Source organism: Corapipo altera, unplaced genomic scaffold (assembly GCF_003945725.1).
Source record: "Corapipo altera isolate COAL_440 unplaced genomic scaffold, ASM394572v1 0, whole genome shotgun sequence".
Classification (NCBI taxonomy): domain Eukaryota; kingdom Metazoa; phylum Chordata; class Aves; order Passeriformes; family Pipridae; genus Corapipo; species Corapipo altera.
Window position 1 is genome coordinate 33,100,490 of NW_020884872.1, and position 19,413 is coordinate 33,119,902.

The window sequence follows — 19,413 nt, forward strand, 5'->3', positions numbered from 1 at the left end:
ACCCACATTTACACCTAGCTAAAAAGCAAACAAGTTATGCCAGCACATCACCAACTCCCTCCTCCCCATAACACGGGGAGGGACTGTGTAATGAAAAAGCTCTGGAAAAGGCTGTCGGTGTTCTTTCAACGCTGCAGAATACAGGCCAGTCACAACTGCCGGGTGTATGAGGAGCAGTGAACACTTGTGTTTGTCATTTAAATACACCTGCCCACCATGGCAATGGGATGCTGCAGTGCTGAGTACTGGGACTCCTGTTTTAAAGATGAAGTTGAAAAGGCAGGAAATTTTTCACAAAAAATTTTTTGATGCCAGGAAAACCATGCAAAGTTAGGGAAGCTTTACCACAAGTGTACAGCGTGTTCTAGTTACACTAGTATTTCCTTTGTATTTGCTCATGAAGGGGTTTCCACAACTAGAAAGAAAGATCTTCTAAGGATGAACTGCAGGATGGCACAGAGAGAAACCAGGAACAGCAAAAAGAAACTCATACTGAAAGTGTGACTGACACCAAAGTGAGCCATTAAGTCCACCCAAAAGCAGCAGGATAGTAGAAGTCAGAGAGGCTTGAGGTTCATACCGTAAAAATTACATATTCTTTTACAGCCAGTCCAGGTGGCAGAGCTCCTCTCAAAATCCTTAGCAAAGTTCCTTATTTCTTCAACCAAAGCCACAGTCTCCATATACAGATATATAAATATGCACACCCACACAGATGCATTCATGAACAAATTGTGACATTATTTTGAAAAGCTGACAGCCAGTATTTAGCATGCATTTAGCATTGTTTCAAATGTTGCCATTATCTGTGTACTACTTCCCTTTAGATCAAGGCTTGATTTACCAGCAAAACAGAGAAAAGTTTACAGAGCTCCATAGGCTATTTTTGATAAAAGCACAATCTGCTCCCCAATGGAGTCCTGTGGCAGAAATACATCATCATGTCTTCATTAATGTTCAAGCAATGGCATTCCCAATTACAGTACACAGAACTGTATTTTTATGAAATACTATGCATGCCTACAGAAGTCCTGGAAAAAGAACAAGTGTCTTAGGAAAGTTAATTTCACTTAACTGCATGCAACCTTCCTCCTTCCCCTAAGGTACAATCATAAGTTACTGAGTTAGTTATATAGACACTGAATTTTGCAAAGCAAATGAATCAAGGTTTTTGCTTCTCCTCACCAAGAAAGCAATTTTAATTAAATCCCTCTATTCCTGCAGATGGGGTGACATTAGGTGTCATAATAATTGATCTTATAATCCCAGTTTCTGATTTACACAGATCTCAACAGAAGCAAAGACTGTTGATATAAAATAGATCCAGTAAAGTACAGAAGATTAGTAAAGGATTAGCTTCCTTCTCTGCTTCCAAAATCCTATCCCAACAGCACTCAAACAGCAGATGCCAAGTTTCAGCTGTGCAATCTGTACACTAATTCATTTAGGAAGTTTGAGCAAATCAACACATGCAACACAAAGCTGGTTGGAGTCCTTCACTTTGGCCACCTTTCATTTCTCAATTCACACCTACAGACTGAAATCAAACACGTTCCAGACCTTGAACAATTCTGGTACCTAAAAGATTAGGACAAAAATGAGCTGCTAATTTCTGACTAACGACAAGTGAACTGAATTTCTGACTAAAAACAAACTGGATTTTTAATATAATTGTTGGCCTAGTGTGTTTTGGGTTATTTTCTGCAAAGAACTGACTTGACTATTATGAAATAAAATCTAATAATCTGCAATAGCAAAACTGCTCCCAAGAAATTGGGTCCTATAATAACCCTTAGCCTATGTTCACTTTCATACATTTCAATACACTCATAATTTTCAATACTAGCTCCAAATACTTCTTTGGTTCACAAGAGACATCATTAACTCTGCATATCACTGGTCCTGCCATTCCTTGACATAGAACTATTCATAAGGTTTGAGTACTTCCATGTATCCAGGAATTGTGACCATGGAGCCTGTGCACTGTGTTTATTTTGCTAGAAAGAAATACCCCGTTGTTCTGCATATTTAACGAGTCCTTACTGCCCTTTTGCAGTCAACCAGGTGATTTAGGTCTTTCAAATAGTCTGTGATGCTCTCACAAATCCTTCTCCAATGGCCAGATTTCAGAAAGACCTATGAATATGTTCCCTTCATCCAGTGAGCACTTAAGCCACTGTGCCTCCACTTAACTTATTCTCCTACTCCTCTGAGTTTGATCAAAAGCCTGGGATAACAGGAAGCATTACTTAACCCTTCTGCTGTGCCCCAAGTGATGCTTCCCCAGCAGCCTTCAGCCATTACTGCTCTCCCCCATGCTTCCCAGTGCAGGTTTGCTCCAGTTCCTATTACAGTCTGACCTGAAATATTCTAGAAAAAGAAGGCATGGAAGACTGCTTTTTTGCCAGACTGCTGTGCTGAAGCAGCTCACAAGGTGTTGCCAGCTGTACAATCAGCCCAGGCGAGATGGGAACGCAGCAGCCAGCAGCACGGGGCACTGGGAGACTTCCCCAAATTGTGGTGTTAACACATGGGATTTCAAGAGATCATGGCCTGGGGTAACGAGTGTTTTGTCCTGCACCAGTTTGAGTGTTTTGTTTCTTTGGTTTGGTTTTGTGTGGTTTTTTGGTTTGGTTTTGTTGGGGTTTTTTTAAAGAATATGGAAATACTATACTTAGGAAAAAATACACAATTAGGCTATTTTCTCTTCAAGTTTATGTCTTGCTAAACTCACCAGTTTTTAAAAAACTTTCTTTTGGAGGGGTAGTATACCAGTGACAAAAGCCTCATCTCACAGCAGAGATGACAAATTACTTTCCTCATGGTATTCAATGACACTTCAGAGCAGCACGATACTCATTCATCAAAAGCAGGAATGCCATGTTCAAATACTCAAAAATAGCAGAAGAAAATGTTACCTCCAAGATGAAATTTCAAGTTTAAACTCTTATAAGGCAAATACTCCTTTAAGAGCTTCAGCAACTTTAAAAGGTCCCTTTAAAAATCTTTATGCTTAATGTATTTTTAGACAAATATTTTTATGACTACAAGATGAGCAAGTTCCCCACTGCTTTAGACTGTTCCTATGGAAACAAACCCATTGGCAAAGAGGAGTCCTGAACAACTCTGATGCCACTGTCTGTGCTCTGCTCCTTTTAGCAGGAATAAAACATCATTCAGAAATCCACAAGTCTAGGAGGCTGATTATGTATGGCTCAAGGACTTGCAATCAGCAGAGACCAAACAAGGCTCTCCAAATAAAAAGTCCAAAGTGTATGAAAGAGCTAGAGGCTTATTTACTGAGCATACTTAAATCGCTTTGCTTGTGGACAATGGACTCAGGAAACTAATTCTGAATTGATAAATGCATGTTATATCAAGAGAGATGAGAATCTACATATTTAATCTAGGGATTGGAATCACAGTTCTGGTCTGTGTATGTAGGTAGTGCCAGTTAAGTGATTGAATGATTTGTTATAAAAGAACAGAAGCAGCACACAGATATATCCCATAGCACTCAGGCTTACTACTACAACCAGTAATTTCTGAGAAAGCTTCTGAGGTAGAGAACAGTCAACAGTTGGCATGTATTGGCTTGCATTTTCTGCGGCAAAACACATCAACAAGGTGTGGCAAAGACTGTTATGGAGGAGAATTTAGCACAGAAAGGTGAGGACAGTGACTGAAATCGAGCACACTTTAAGCCCCCCCTTCTACAATCTGGTAGTTCCTCTCCAGATATCAGATGAGGGCTAAAATTTACAGCACATCCTCATCACAGAGAACATTTTGCTTTATGAGTCAGAGCTGTTCCAAGGACAGACAGCTCCATGATGGGTGTCAGAGAGCACAATGCAATGCTCCCGTGATGTGAGAGAGGGATAGAGGGACCCTGAGCTTCCACAAGTCTTTTTGTCTGGTGTCTTTGAGAGGAGAGGGAGAAATGGCAAGACAGTGTGATAAAGGCTGTCTCTGCCACTTCTTGGAAGAGACTCTCCAGGGGGTTATTAAGTGTCCATTGCTAGAAATAGTTCAGAACAAAGAAATTACATGTGTCAAGACAAAACCTGACAGGAACAGGGGCAGTGAAGGAGCAGAGAATCAGGTTTGGTTTTGAGATCCAGTCCAATTCTAGTTGCTATGATCTTCCATTGTAAAAATAGGAGTTGCTTTGATTTCTCGGTACAGTAGGCATCTAAACATACCGTATTTCTTTTGGAAGAGTAAATATGAGATCCAAATTGTTTGTTACCATTGTACAAGTAAAGTTCTGCCTTTCCTATAGGATGGATTGCCTTTTAACATTAAGAAAAAGATTTCTCCTAAAGTCCCTGGGCATCTCCTGCCATCTTACCTTACAGGTGAGGATTTCTGGCAACAGACTATGAGCTTCCTAATGTCACCTGAAGCATCACAGATCCTGGTGATGCATAATCTACATTTGAGAATACCTACTGCTTTTGAGGTAAGACTTCAATGAATGGATAAAAGCCTCAGATACATTTTTTTTTTTTTTTTTGCTAACTACCATGATTCATCCATTTCTATGCTCTAGGGAGAAAAATAGGAAGGAAACACTTAGTAAGGCCTCAGTTTCATTTAATATTGGTAATGAGCGTCAAGAAAACTGTGGGAAGCAGAAAAAAACCAACCTCATTCCAGTTGCAGTGGCATTTAATAAAACTAGGCAACTCTGGAAAAATAAACTCAGGAGGTGGGTGGCACATGGAAGGATTAATCTGTGTTAATTAAAAGTTGTGGAGGAGGAATATTTTGAAGGGGGGAAGCAGATTCAAAATTTCAGTGAACAATGTGATAAATACTAATTAGCCAATTATTTCTCCATAGTGGAAAGTGGCTTTCAAAGCCATTTCTTCTCCTGCAACTGTCACTCCTCCTGTTGAGCAGCTAAGATGCACCCCACACAAGCCTCAGACATAACTATTCTGGCAGGACCAGTCTGCCTCTCAGCAGTATGACTCCTTTTATCTGACATTTGATAAGGGCAAAGGAAGAGGGAATAGAGGCTGTTCCAGAGAATCAAGGTTATCTAAATTAGACATTTAAAAAGAAAAAATGTGAGAGACTAACTTGCAGAGGAAAAGCTCAACACACTTATGAGAAAGACTAGAAATAGAAACTATTGTGAACATCCCAGCTCAAGAACAATTATATCTTAAGACTGTCTATATACAGATTGTCATCCTTTTGCTCTATGCACAGAACTCTTTAAACTTTATTATGTAATTTCAGAAAGCCCAGCATTCAATGATTCATGTTGTGGAAATAAACAAAATAAAACACCAAAGCCTAACACAGACTAACTGCTGATTATCAGGAGGCAAAAGAGGGAGGGAAAGACAGATATATACAAGATCTAGAAGACAGTGGTTAGTATCATCTTATTAAGGCTGCTGTGATAACACCAAATATGAACTAACCTGGAGAGCCGTACTCGTGTCTTGGTAACCTACAGATCTTAGGCATCACTTCCATTAGGGTCTTGACATACTGAAGAATTGTCCCTTGTAACTAAGAGAAAACAGATGTATGCAAACATGTCAGTGTTATTGAATGAAGAAACTTTACAAGGAATTGCATTCAAACTACACATGAATTGGAGCAGTTCTAAAAATCTTGCGTTTAATTCCACCAGTCATCATATTTAAAAAGGCAACTTTTTCAGATGAATAGAACTTCACTTTCCTTCATGTGGCATTAGACACCTTTCACTACAAGAAGAGTGGCACAACAGCTAAGGCCAGGAAGGTAAAAAAGATGAAAACATGCTCTTGTCTTGCATACTGTTTCTACCGTTCAACTAACTTTTAGGTTTTTGGTTAAAAAGTTACATTTGAATACTTTCAAAACTATTCAAAAAGCATTCGAATACTTTCAAAAGCAACAAGAGAGAAAAGCTGACGATCAGATATGACTGTAACTGCCCAAACTGGCTCTTCTGGACATACCAGTTGAGACATAGTTCCCAGCCTACAGTCAGTCTCTCTTCCTCCTACTAGATACCTATCTCTTATCTATCTCCCCACATCTGAGTATCTGCATCAGGCATTGGCAGGATACCTTCCCCCAGGCCTTTTAACTTTCTTTGTAAATGAACTAAGTGTTCAATGCCACCTTTAATGAATTGAGAAGATTTACCACTAAGTTATTAAAAAAACAATCCCTCATAAAACACAACAAACCAACACTCAACATCCAAACCCTGAAAAATATATGTGATTTCCTCTTTCCCTGAAGATTAGACTACAGCACTTCTTCAAGCATCCTACAGCCTTTCTAGAAACCAAAAATGTAATTAGAACATTTTGGGAATTACTGTAAACAAACTGCCAAATGTGTTAAGTGCCTGAAGTGCGATTATGAATACCACAGTTTTCCCAGTCAGATTTTTTGGCAGGAAGCTTCTTACAAGCAACAGGGACAGGGTAGAAAAGAATTTCTTTGGTTTAAATTAACTGCAGTACATTATGGCTGTATATATAGATACTAATAATATAGCAAAGAGTCAGCCCCTCAACCTCCTCCTAGTTACAGAAAAGGTCCTTTCCAACGCAGGGTACCCAGGCTGTATGGGTAACATCTTCAACATCTGGCCCAAGCACCACTGCTAGATCAAACATGGAGATCGAACCTGGCTTGTTATTAAGGAGTCATCTACTAATGATGTCCTTAGTGACAGCCCCGAAGTTAGGCTCAAGGCAGAAAGCACACTCCAGCTGTTGTCAAAAACATACCAAGAAAGAAAATTTACAGTATGGTCTTTAAGTTGAAATCAACTAATTTGAAATATTCACACTTTTCCAGAGTCTACCTAGGCCCTAACATCATAGGTCTCCACAAATTAAATTAATCTCTAATGAAGAATCTCAGGTTTTCAAAACACTGCTCAGGGTACCAAGGCATAGCTATTGCTTGCACAAGACTGTCAAGTCCAGCTTATATTGAACCTCAATGGAAGTTGTTTTAATTATTTTTATCCAAGATCTTATTTTCACTTTGTTTTCCCTGAGACATTTCCTACCAGAAACCCTTTGGAATAGCAGAAAATTAAAGACAATTAGCATACCAGGCTCTTGACAACTTTCAGCAATTCCTCCATCACCACAGCAATGCCCTGATATCCAAGAAGTCTACAGATGACTTTAAAGTGAGGGGGACCAACAAAATTCCTGTAGTTGCTGTAGATGCTGGAATATGCCAGATTCAATGCCTAAAATGAGAGAATACATACGATTAATGGAAACTTTGTCTGCCTGTATCTTTATAATAATATAATTTAAACAGTGTTTTAAAGCATAATAAAACTAAAATAATGCTGTATCCCACTGTCACTCTGGAAAGTTTAATTACAGAGTTTCCCTTTTATAAGGTAGGAACTTCAACCAAAATCTCTGTATTAGCAAGACAAAGTTGTAAACACTTTTTTTTTCCACCAGACATCTTCCATTTACCATTTATAAAGCCATGAACATTTCCTCTTTCGTATTTTTATATTTACGTGAGTATAAAAGGTTTAAGAGTAGTCAAAGCCAATGTTCAGATCCCTGAATTTAAAGCACAGCTTCTATTCCTATATCATCCATTTTATACACAAAACATCTTGAAAGAAGTTACTTCAATTTTCTGTTTTAAGTCTCTGAGTACTCACCTCCAAGAAAAAGCCTTCTGCAGTTACTGCTCTCTGCAACTAATTAATAAAGATCTTTCTTCTTCAAACCCCTTAGCTGTACACAAGATCAAAGCGAATCTAAGTTTGGGATGTAACCTCATGGAAATTCTTCAAGAGCTGTATAAATAGGACAAGGTGCTTTGCCATATTATCATTTATTTCTATGAAAGTGAACACAACTGTACAGACTGGTGCTGTATGGGGATTTAAGAACTGTTTGCTGAAGCCACAGATCAGAGAGGAGTCAGATAACTTGACATCCTCCATTTCTGCAACTGGGTTGTTCTCCTAATATCCTGAAATTTAATTTTAAGAGGGAATCCTGCTCTTTCTTTGTCCTTTCTTACAGAAGGCACTGTTGTGTTTCCTTTTATTTTCTGCAGTTTCATTCTCTCTAATACACACATGGAAAACAGCATACTATTAGACTTTTAACTTCACACACAACTGTTACAGAAAATTTTCCAGGGAGAACATTCCCTTCAATGAAGATCCTGCCCTAATTACCCATGCAAGTCAACACTGGAATTCAAGTAATGAAATTCTACCAAGCTCCTGAAGGATTTTAGTCTCATGACAGAAAAGGACTTAAAAACCATCTTTAGAAGCAATGAGGATTGAAAATGCATATTTTTATTTATGTTATAAATCTCTATATAAACACTAGTTTCCAACTGTGGTCTTAGAAATTTAAAAATTTCATTCTAGATGCAAACTAAAACAGACACTTGAATAATCATTAGAATCCTAATACACAGCAGAGTCCTGCTATTACATCAGAGCTGGCTAAAAGGCCAAACTCCAAGCATGTCCCACCAGGGGGACAGTCTAAAGCAGCATCCCTCTAGTGCAACCTGGGCATTTCCATAGCTTTCTGCATATGGAAAAGGGCTCCGGGGCAAAGACAGTGGAGAGAACTGAGAAAACTTTAAGAACAGATGTGCAGGTAAACGTCCTGGTACACTAAGCATTTAAACAACTGCCCCTAAAAGATCAGATTTCCTCTTTTGCTTTTGATGTTTCCAATCAGGTAGGTCTCCACAACAAACACGTCCGAACTATGTATTTTGACTACAGCACAAGAAGAATTTTACTTCAGTAGGTTAAAGCCTTTCACTGCTGTGAGGTTAAGGGGAAGGAACTTCTCTTCAGACAGCAAAAATTTGTCATAGACAAGCAAGCCCTAAACCTATGATTTCAGTATTTAAAAAACTTCACAATAAGAAGCCAGCCAATCTAAAAATACAGCTTTCTTCAAAGTAAACCTCATGGGAGAGTACCTAAAATGGTCCACTGTAAATGCTGGATTATTGAAGCTTTATGAACTGTGAGAAGGGATTTAGAAAACACCATTACACACCACCACCACTTCCCCTCCACGATGCACAAAAGCATAAAATCCTTAGGGAAGAAGCCACTAACAAAAGGGGAGTGGGGGTGGAGAGGGAGGGAAGACAAGTTGTTGTTCATTATTTTTTAATCTATACTTGCTCCCTCCCCTACTTAAATTAAAAAAAAAAAAAAAAGAGTTGTTAGTTGCTGATGTCATCTAAGTGCTAACATTAATCACTCACAGCATCACTAGTCCACGCACAAGAGCATATAACAGGGATGCTCAAGCAGTACACTGTCCAAGGGGAGGCAAGCAAGAGAGGGGGGAAAAGACATTATTTTTTTCCCCTGTATAGTCTTTGAAAAGCCAGGCAACAGCATCTTTAGACAAGATGTGCTCTTGCATGAATTTAAGTGGAAGAGACAAAGAAACCATGCCACTAACAGCATCGGAGAAAAAAACTGAAATCATCAAGCAATGAGAATTCAGTCCAGGGAATCTGAGGGGAAGAAAAAGCAAACTGGCAAACAGAGATCAGTCAGGAAATAATTCATGTGGAAAGGGATAGAGAAAACTTGGTATCTAAATCATTTTCACAGCAGCATCGTCATATGAAAATCCTGTTCTGAAATTTCCATCAGGAAGTGACGGTAAGTACTGACTTTACAATCCATAAAACATCAAATGGTTTTTCCAAACATTTACATGTCAGTAACTATGTGTCTTCTAATAACTGATGTTTTGTAACGTTAGAAACGTATCATTGTTTTTTAATTACAGTCCAAACATTCTACTTACAAAATGCTGTGAGGATTAAATTGGTGAAACTATTGTTTCTAGGCTGTGTTAGGAAGTGTTCTAAAAAAAAAAAAAATGTAATTTTAAGTGCTAGGGATATACCAGCTAAAGAGAAGACAGTCGAGAAAGTAAAAGCTCTGATCTTACTAATGCACCCAATTTCAGTATCTGCAGTAGCTGGGTAGATGCCAAAATGTGTCTGTCTGATAAGTTTATTTGATAGCAAACTCAGTTCCTTTATATTGTTTCTGTATTAAAAGGGTGCACTTACCACATAATTAGAACAGTGGCATCTACTCAGATCATTCATATCCATAGTTTTACATCATAATGCAAATAAACATACATATTTTTCTTCTCACTTCCCAATAAGTATAATCCAAAAGCCTTGAGCAACAATTTTCATAGATAAATAGGTATAGAAATATTACTATTAATGTAATGTCACTATCAAAATCCCACTAAAATATATACTTTTCCAGTCTTCTATATAGTATAAAATATAAGTATTACAGAATAATTTCAGAACATGTTATGAGCAAATCTTACAAGATTTCTTCCTCAGAGAATTTTCCATACTTAATTGCTATTTAGCCAGGAGATGTAACATTTTAAATCTGATCATAACGAATTCATTTTATAATGAAGTCATAAACAATTAAATACAGTGTTATTGTCATGGCCATTTATCTTCATTAAAAAAGTAAGAAACTTTCCAAGTGGAAGAAAAACTTTCACATGAGTGCCACTGGAAACAGACAATTAAACGAAGAGATAGGCTCTTTTTCAAAAGTTACACTCACAACAGTAAAAGCAAAACCAAATGAAAATACCCACTGGCTGTTATTATATATCCTTTCATAGAAGTGTTTAGAAAATTGCACAAAATGCTTTTTGCACAAGATGCTTTCCTTTCACTATTTACAGTGGTAACATATACTGAGAATCTCAGAATACTGGCAGGTTTTCTATTTTGAATTTTATTATGAGGAGAAGTTCAGGGCAGACAGACTATGGGATTACATGAAATCATTTAGAACAGAAAAGACTATTAGCAATTTTAAAAAAAAAAACACAGTACTTTTCCAAGAGGTATGCTACAGTGAAAGCTGTATTTCACTAAGCTTAACTTGAGAAAGCTTTTCCAAGAGGCTGACTAGCATTAAGACTAGATATTGTGATACTGATACCACCAATGTACAGTCATCACAGCCACTGCCGCAGTGGAGCCGCAGTAGCTACAGATGTGCTAATTCACCAGCAAAAAATGGAGTGTATTATAGAACCACAGAATGGTTTGGGCTGGAATGGACCTTAAAGATCATCTAGTTCTAACACCCCTGTGATGGGCATAGACACCTTCCACAGCTTCTCTAGGCAACCCTTTTCAGTGCCTCGCTGCCCTCACAGTAAAGAATTTCTTCTTAATATCTAATTTAAATCTATCCTCTTTCAGCTTAAAGTCATTTCTCCTTGTCATATCACTATCTGCCCATGTAAAAAGTCCCTCTCCAGCTGTTCTGTCAGCCCCCCTTAGGTACTGGAAAGTGCTCTAAGGTCTCCCTGGAGCCTTCCCCTCTCCAGGTTTAACAGTACCAACTCTCTCACATGGTCTTTATAGGAGAAGTGCTCATATTCATATTTGTGAATAAGAAACTAATGTAAAATACTGGAGACAAAATAATATCTGGTGATGTTTCCAAATACTATTTTGTTCTTCAATTGAATGTGACTGGCAAAAATGAAGACCTGTGGATGGCAGAGGCATTTATCCCTCAATATCCGCTCCTGCCAACCCTCTTTTTCCACTTAACACAAAATGCAAGATACTCAGACTAGAGAAAAAACAACTGCTGCATTTTCCCATTATCACCTGGAAAAAAAAAAAAAAGTAAAAGCAAGTTATTCCCTCATTGCAAGTTCTGCAAAAATTCACGGTCTCTCATGGAGAAAAGGTAAAACTGGTCACTTGTGCAGGCAGCAACTCTGATTGAATTTCTCTAAGTTTATGTTTATCCTTTCACTTGGAAGAGAAATACATATTTTAAAACACCCCAAACTCTATGAACTTTAATCTCACAGTTTTACATTGCAGTACCAAAGATGAGAGCATACTTTCCTAATAAACTCCATTCCTAAATTACAGAGCACTACGATTAAGATCCACACAACATCCTCAGTGCCACAGATTCTCAGTTACCTCCAAAGAAGGTCTTCCCTTTCCACAGGGAGATCAGCATCAAGAGAGAAAAAAACACACGAGCAACATACTGATGGGAATAACCATCCAAAACATCACAGGAAACACGGCAATGGTAATTTGGCCAAAAATGGCCAGCTGTGTTGACAGCTTTTACAGCATCATGTACCACCCTAACTGGAACAACATGCTATCCAGCTACTCGAAAAAAAGCTTTCAGAAGGAAGAGAGGGTGCCCACCAGTCGCTCCTCCTTTGTTGTTGAAAACCTAACTCCACTAACCACATACATCATGTGCGTGACCTGCCAGTCTGCAAACCCCTCCAGCGACCAGTGCAGAGTGTTTAACACGCTGGAACGAGACCCGGCATCTGCGAGCAACACCAAGAAAGAGTTGGCACTGGGCATCTGGCTCACCAGCAGCATCCTGCTCCTCATCATTGCTGCAATCCTCCTCTATGGCTGCCTGCACCTCCTGTGCCGCAGGAGACATGAGCGCTTGCAAGAACGAAACAGGACCTCCAAACAAGACCACGAGGAGGCATGGACCAAAAGCGTGGCTTACACCTCAGAGGAGTTCAGCAGACAGAGACAACAGATGCAGGACACTGAAGAAAAGCACCCAGGTGGCATCCAGTTGGCCACAATCATAGAGAATCCCTCTGTGTGCAATGAGCCTGTCATGTCGACATCCCAAAGTTGGGAACAAGTCCCAGTAACGGGACAGTGCTCTGCTATAAATTAGAAACCCTTTGTCAGAGAGAACCTTTGCTCAGAAGCAAAGGTTTACATTCCCAAGAAGTGAGCACTTCAGTTACACTCCATTGTTTTAAAATGAAGTATGTAGCAAATAACTGGTTTACATTTCAAGGGGATTTTTTGGTTGCTTTTCTTTAGTCTAAAACAGCAAGTAAATAGAAAAATTAATCAAAAGTGACCCTGAGAATTTTTGTGGGTTTTTGTTTTTTTGTGTGGTTGTTGTTTTTTCTTTTAACTAGAGTGAATAAGACTGAGTAGAAGTTTTCAGATGGCAACCCAGACTGCTACACTACAGGCAACTGGAACATACACACAGAGTGCAATGGTTTGACAGTGTGAGTTTTACTCATACAAATTTAACTGCTTCCCAAACCACGCACTGCAAATTACTGCATTCAGATTATATACTTCACTGTCCATGGTGCTCTCCCTAGCTCCCATGTGCATTGAGGTCAGTCTCAGTATGTAAGCTAAACTCACCAGGATTTTTGTGGTATCCTTTCATCTGTCTTTGAAATTTTCCCTTGGTCTAAATACATGCAGCACAGTGACTTTGTAAGGACACTTCTAATTAAGGAAACATCCTGAGTTATCATATTTTGCACTCTTCTGCTCCCACCACAAGCTACCTTCTGCTCCACGGGCCAGTGACTCCCCGTAGAGGAAATGGAATTCAGAGAAGCAGCTCCCGGCCCTTCCTTCTCTCTTTCCCTTTCAGTTTCAATGATAAAACTCACTAATCAGCTGCAAATTTCTTTCTGATTGCACAGTACATTTTGAGTAATGAAGGAGGGCAAGATAGTAAAAATACCTTTTATTTTTGTAAGAAGAAAACCTGCCGATTATCTTACTCTGCCTCGAGCTTCATGGCAAAGTGCCAAGATCCTTTAGACAGAAACCTGTTCACCCTCACAACATTACAACTCTTATCTGACTTGCATGCATAAGTCACCCTGTTTTAAATCTCTTAAGTGCATTTGTGTTCCAGAAAAACATGATAAATCTTAGTATTGCTATATAGTACATAAAAAATACAGGATACTTTGCCTAGAAAACAAAGGTACACTGTGACTGCAGGCATTTTAAATTGTTATTGATATGAATTTATGTGTGAAGTCAGCTCTCACTGACACAGCTCAGTTGTACCAGTAAAGGCTGGAGAACTGTTAGTTGGGCAGATGCCATCCCTTTCCATCATGTCCTGGAAGTTAGGGGAGTGTACAATTTTGGCAAGAGAGTGCCCAATTTCACAGCAGGTAGCAGATCTCTTCAGTTACTCTATTTTGACAACAATTCCCACAACTTGTGAAAGGCATCAACTCTCATAGCGGTAGGAAGACACAAGTTGGCATAAGTTTGATGCATCTTCTTTATTTTTTTTTTTTTACTAGGATAAGCATGGCACACAGAAATGTGTGTTGATGGGGGCAAGTATTACTTTTAGAAATCAGTTCAAAAGGCATCTGTATTGTGTGAAGTTAGCCATAACGTTTTGTCTACCTGCTACAGAGCATTTCCTCCAGCTGACATGTTTTTCTTTGTCTTGCACATCAGTCTCAAATAAACTTGAAAATGATAACAGTGCACCACTGTTTCAAATGATGGTCTTTCATGAAATAGACACTGAAAAACCCTCTTCAGACAATGAAGTCAACACTACAGGTTAACTTCTGAAAAGGGGTGGCTGGGTACTGGGGACAGAAAAAATGCTTTAATATCTTTCTGTAATCAAATTAACGGTAACACTCCTGTGATCGGGTTTTCATCAAAGAAAAGATGATTTTATTGTTAAAGGGATGGAGCCAAGACATATTCTTATCTCTGCCAACATCTTGGGTCCTTGAAAACCTGTTTACTTCTCTGCATCTCTGTTTCTTTATGTGGGTTTTAAGGCAGTCCAATACACATATTTCCATATATTTGTTATATACACATGTATATATCCTACTGAAAACAAGGAGCAGTTCAGTCTTAAAGCAGTTAAGAGGCAATTCACCTACTGAATTTTGTTATTTGTATATAAACACATATATCCAAAAAGACACGTCTGTATCAGACTAAGACAACAAAGTGGTACCATAGAAGTGCTCCCAAAGGGATTTACCTCATCTAAGTATAACACCATTCCACCCACAGAGTTTACTGTGCACTACTTAGATAAACATTTATATTATCTTACAATCAATGAACCATCTCGCACCCACTGCAAATGAGCCATGTATACAGAGTGTCATCTGTGTTCTCCACTAGCTTTGAACAACTCAAGTCATCACATGCTCATACAACTACATGATTCTTCCTCTCTTGCTCAGAAAGTTCTATTTCAGCTTCATTCAGGTTCATTCTGGCAGTTCTATGTTTTGGTAGTTCACTGTCCAGTTTTAACCATCATCTAGTAAGGGGCAAACATTCTAAGTGATTACCAAACTCATAACAAGTTACAACAGAGTGTAGACTGATGTTAATTACCAGCAGCAGATAAAAACCATCATATTCACATTGAAAAGTACCTTCCAAAAGGGGTGTTTTTCAGAAAACAAATGAGTTAGCACCTACAAAATGCAGGAGATATGCAAACATGAAAATCTTCGGAAAATACTGAATAAGAAAGCAAGTTCTTAAATGCTGGTCTACACAACCTCTATAAAACCAGGTATTTCATAAACATGCCAACTTAGTTCAAATCCCCAGAGGTGATTCTTTCTTCTATGTACATTATTAAATATTTTATGCATCCACTTCTTGTTGCCAAATTCCAACCTGCTAACATTAATTTCATTAATCCTACAGTTACCTTACCCAAGTAAAGGAATTTCAATGACCATGCTCAACAATCTTTTAAAATATTTCAGCTCACTTAAAAGCCTGAGGAGCTTTTGCAGGTCAGCCCCTTCCCACCTGACAGCTCTGCTTCCGTCTCAGCCAGAAGAAATAATTTTATCTGCAGGGTTTTGTTTTGCTAATTGGATGAATATACTGCTCAGGAAACTTTAGATGCAAAAGAGAATGTTGCTACAACTGTCTATGCTAAGCATCAATACACATTAGTATAGACCAAATGCTTTGATTCATTCAGAAACAGCTGAGAATATGTGAACACTTGGAGGTCCAAACTAAAACCTTCTTTAATTACACTTATACAAGCATATTGCTTGTGCAAAGCTTCTGCACAGAAAGTGTTTAGCCATTACAGTGCAATAGGTGCATATATGAGTGCACATAGGCAAAGAAATCAAAATACTCTTGCATTGACCTAAATAGACACATGCATTGCTAAAGAAACCTAAAAACTCCAAAATGCCAAAAAACTCCAAACCAACCAGCAACAAAAAAAATCCAACATGGAAAAGACATTTCTTCACTATGAAGGCAAAATGATCAATGTGAAGCGCTCACCTGAATATCTTAAACAGTTCAAGAACTCAAAAAAGACAAAATTAAAAAAAAAACAAACCCACAGCTACTCCATATTTCGTTATTATCCAGTCAGGAGGCAATTCAACAACGCAATAATTAAAGGACCCAAACAATGATGTGTTCTTGAACAAGCCTGGCTATATACCACACAGAACAATATCATGCAGTCATATTTCACACTAGAACGTGCAGCCTCCATCCTGTAAGAATTCCTATCTGTTACTGGCTATATACAGTAGAAGTGTAAAAAATTCCATTCAGATATCCTCAATTTTGAACCACACTAGATTCAAGAATAAAAACATACTCCTGTAAAAATTAAAAATTACAGAGAGTCAGGAATATTTGCTAATATAGGCATATTTAGTTATGAAATTTGCTCCAGAAATGCAAGTAAGACCCTCCTCAATTGCTTCTGTTCATAGATAAAAATAATCAAGATTTCTGAAAATGTAGAGCTGTCAGAGTAAAGATTACTAAACTCATTTTAATAACGTAACCTGACTGATAAAAAAGTGTTCCTCAGTTAATCCTCTGTCACTCACCCCACTGTATCATCACTCAAATAAATTAAGTTAGCAATCTCTATGAAATTCAGTGGGTTTTTTGCTCTACTCTGCATCTGGTCAGCTCCTAAAATAGTAAGGAACACAATAACTCTAATGTAAGAAAATCCCACTTTCCTATAATTTACTGTTCCCTGTTGGCAAATAATTATATAAAACACTATTCACAGGACCAAACAATCAGCTGTTACATTCCACATTAAGACATGTGAATCATTTTCTACTTCCTTTACATTTTAAAAGCATGAAAGTTTTACAAATATAACAGATATTTTAGGACTGAAATCTGTAACTTCTGAGCTATCTCTTCAGCTCTCAAAAACTAGATTGCTAGGCAGAGATTGCACCACATAACTAGGATATGATGTACAGAAAATAACAGTAAGACACAGATTAATTATGTTCATGTTTAAGCAGGAGGTAAATAATGAAAGTAGCCTGACATAACACTTAGAGCACACCTGTATAAATTAAAAGTAGAACTGAGTACATATTTTTAAACAATTTTAAATAATAATAAATAATTTTAAAGCTTTTTTATTGTCAATTCTCTAATTTGTTCCTTATATTTTCATTTATCTTTTCCATACTTAAATTTGCCTCCCTGGTATTCAGAAAAACAATGCAAAATATAGAACAACAGCTCATTAAAATATTCTCAAATGATTTGCTGAAGATATCACTGCTGGTTTTTACTGCTGTTGGAAGTAGGTTAATATTTCTGACTGGATATTAAAAATGCAGATATATGTTAATACATTATGCCTTTGACTGTCATTAAGACTCAGGTAATAATTCTGAAGCATAAGAAAATAGATCTACAGTGATTAGGGAGAACAAATCTATTCCACATGAGCATAGCATTGGTCCTCCGAATACAGGTTAACTTTCCTCACTCGGGTAGCCCCATGAAAACCCACAACTATTCTCTTGTGTCAAGTGCTCTTTCAACTTGTCACCCACATAAGCTCCTTTCCAACCTTAGTATCAGGGATTGCCTTAAGGCAGAGACTACGTGAGTGCATATCATGTACACTTCTACTGAAAACTTGCATAAATCTTCCAAGCCCTCCTAATCTGCAAGGCAACAAACATGACGCTAATGCAGGAGATGAGATGGCCTGAATTCCAATTTCATCCCAATGACTTTGAGGTCCTTGGTTGGAATGCTACATTTAAAAAAAATAATTTAAGCAGTTTGGTATCTGATAGTTTATGATGGTCAGAATCTATATTCCTTTTAAGTCAGATAACATCTGAAGCAATTTTTCCTATATTTTCCCTTTACTTCAGTCTTGCTCACTGTAACAAGGGAGCAGCTGCACCCAAGATGGGCTCTCATTCTCACTTCACCAGATGAGTAATTAATCTTTTCTTTAAGTCTGCTCTGCCACTATAAGCAACTGTGCAATGCAAGGTGGTTGAGAGAAGGAATTATTTTTAGCTATGTCAAATAAGACTAACCATCAGACTAATCACTTGCACTTTGGCTGAAACATATGGTGAGCTTCACAGTAAAGTCTGAAAAAAAAGTGTATGTTCAATTTAAAATACACACAGAATGTATTTCAGACTATTTAATAACTCTCATATACCACACTTTCTATAATTAAAAAGAGATACCTTTAAACATTAGCAAACCAGAAACATAACAGGAATTAAATCCAACCTTTGATCCATAGAGATACTGTGGCTGTGCATTAGGCTGCTTATCTCGCTGAAACTCCTGAGAAAATGGTAGCACGGTCCGAACAAATCTATAAAAAAATAGTAAAGAATTAATTAACTATACTTAGGTTAGTCAGTGTGCACCTGATCCACCTTCCCTGTATAATACTGATTTCGTCTGCATATAAAATCAAAGCTGGACTGGTAGCCTTTCAGCCCTAGTAGAAACTGGGGAAGCACATAGCCTGCATTGCCCAAAAGCATGGACACAAATCATAATGCAGTTCAACTGTTACTGTTCTTCCAGTGATGTGCAGAGCCCCAAAAAAGTCCTCACCTCTACTCTAGCCCAGCCCAGCAAATAAGGAAGCAATTAACAAAGTAGCAATAACCTCTCACGGGGAGTAAGGAAGCTCCTTGTGCTCACAAAATTAAATCCTCGAGAAAGAAGTCCACCTTCAAAGAAGAGCATGACATTTCTATTTAATGTTTTGGAGCTTTATTCCCCCCAAACTCAGAGCAGGAGAAGTATGTTAGATTGTTACCTTTAAAAAAAGTCATGAGAAAGGGCATAATCCTTGTAGCAAAATCAATGCTTCCAAAGTCTGATTAGACTTTAGTGTGAGCAAATACCAATACAAACCACGTTTAGCTTTACCTTTGTATACTGTTAAGAGGACTGCAAGAGAACTACAAAGATATGGAGCAGTGCAAAAGATAGGATCAAACAGCCAACTGAGTGCCCAACGGAAGGTACCAAAGTCAGAAGGACTACTCACAAGTCCTCTTGTGAACAAGCAGCACAGACTTTCCCTCCAATGTTCCCTGTTAATAGTGTAATGAACATTTGGCAGCACTACAGTTTTAGTGCAGAAAGAAGCTAATCAATATCCACAGCAATTCTGATTCTGCTTAACTTCACTAAACAGAGGAAAATTATTGGGGGGCTGTTCATGAGTTGGATGGCCACTTTATTTTTTAA

General features: G+C 38.1%; 2 protein-coding genes across 3 annotated transcripts in view; one reads left to right on the forward strand and one right to left on the reverse strand.

Moving 5' to 3' along the window:
• CYFIP1 (cytoplasmic FMR1 interacting protein 1) overlaps nucleotides 1–19,413 on the reverse strand; it is a 73,636-nt gene that overhangs the window by 9,004 nt on the left and 45,219 nt on the right. For both annotated transcript variants that reach the window (XM_027642815.1, XM_027642824.1), the window contains exons 23-25: nucleotides 18,433–18,520; nucleotides 7,088–7,231; nucleotides 5,442–5,532 (exon numbers count right to left, since the gene is read on the reverse strand). In XM_027642815.1, coding sequence (XP_027498616.1) covers nucleotides 5,442–5,532; nucleotides 7,088–7,231; nucleotides 18,433–18,520 — 323 coding nt within the window. The remainder of the gene's footprint in view (nucleotides 1–5,441; nucleotides 5,533–7,087; nucleotides 7,232–18,432; nucleotides 18,521–19,413) is intronic.
• Nucleotides 9,253–12,785, forward strand: LOC113946862 (fibronectin type III domain-containing protein 9-like). The gene is made up of 2 exons (XM_027642837.1): nucleotides 9,253–9,673; nucleotides 11,968–12,785. Exon 2 carries the CDS (start codon nucleotides 12,095–12,097, stop codon nucleotides 12,764–12,766), a length of 672 nt encoding a protein of 223 aa, XP_027498638.1. The 5' UTR covers nucleotides 9,253–9,673; nucleotides 11,968–12,094; the 3' UTR covers nucleotides 12,767–12,785.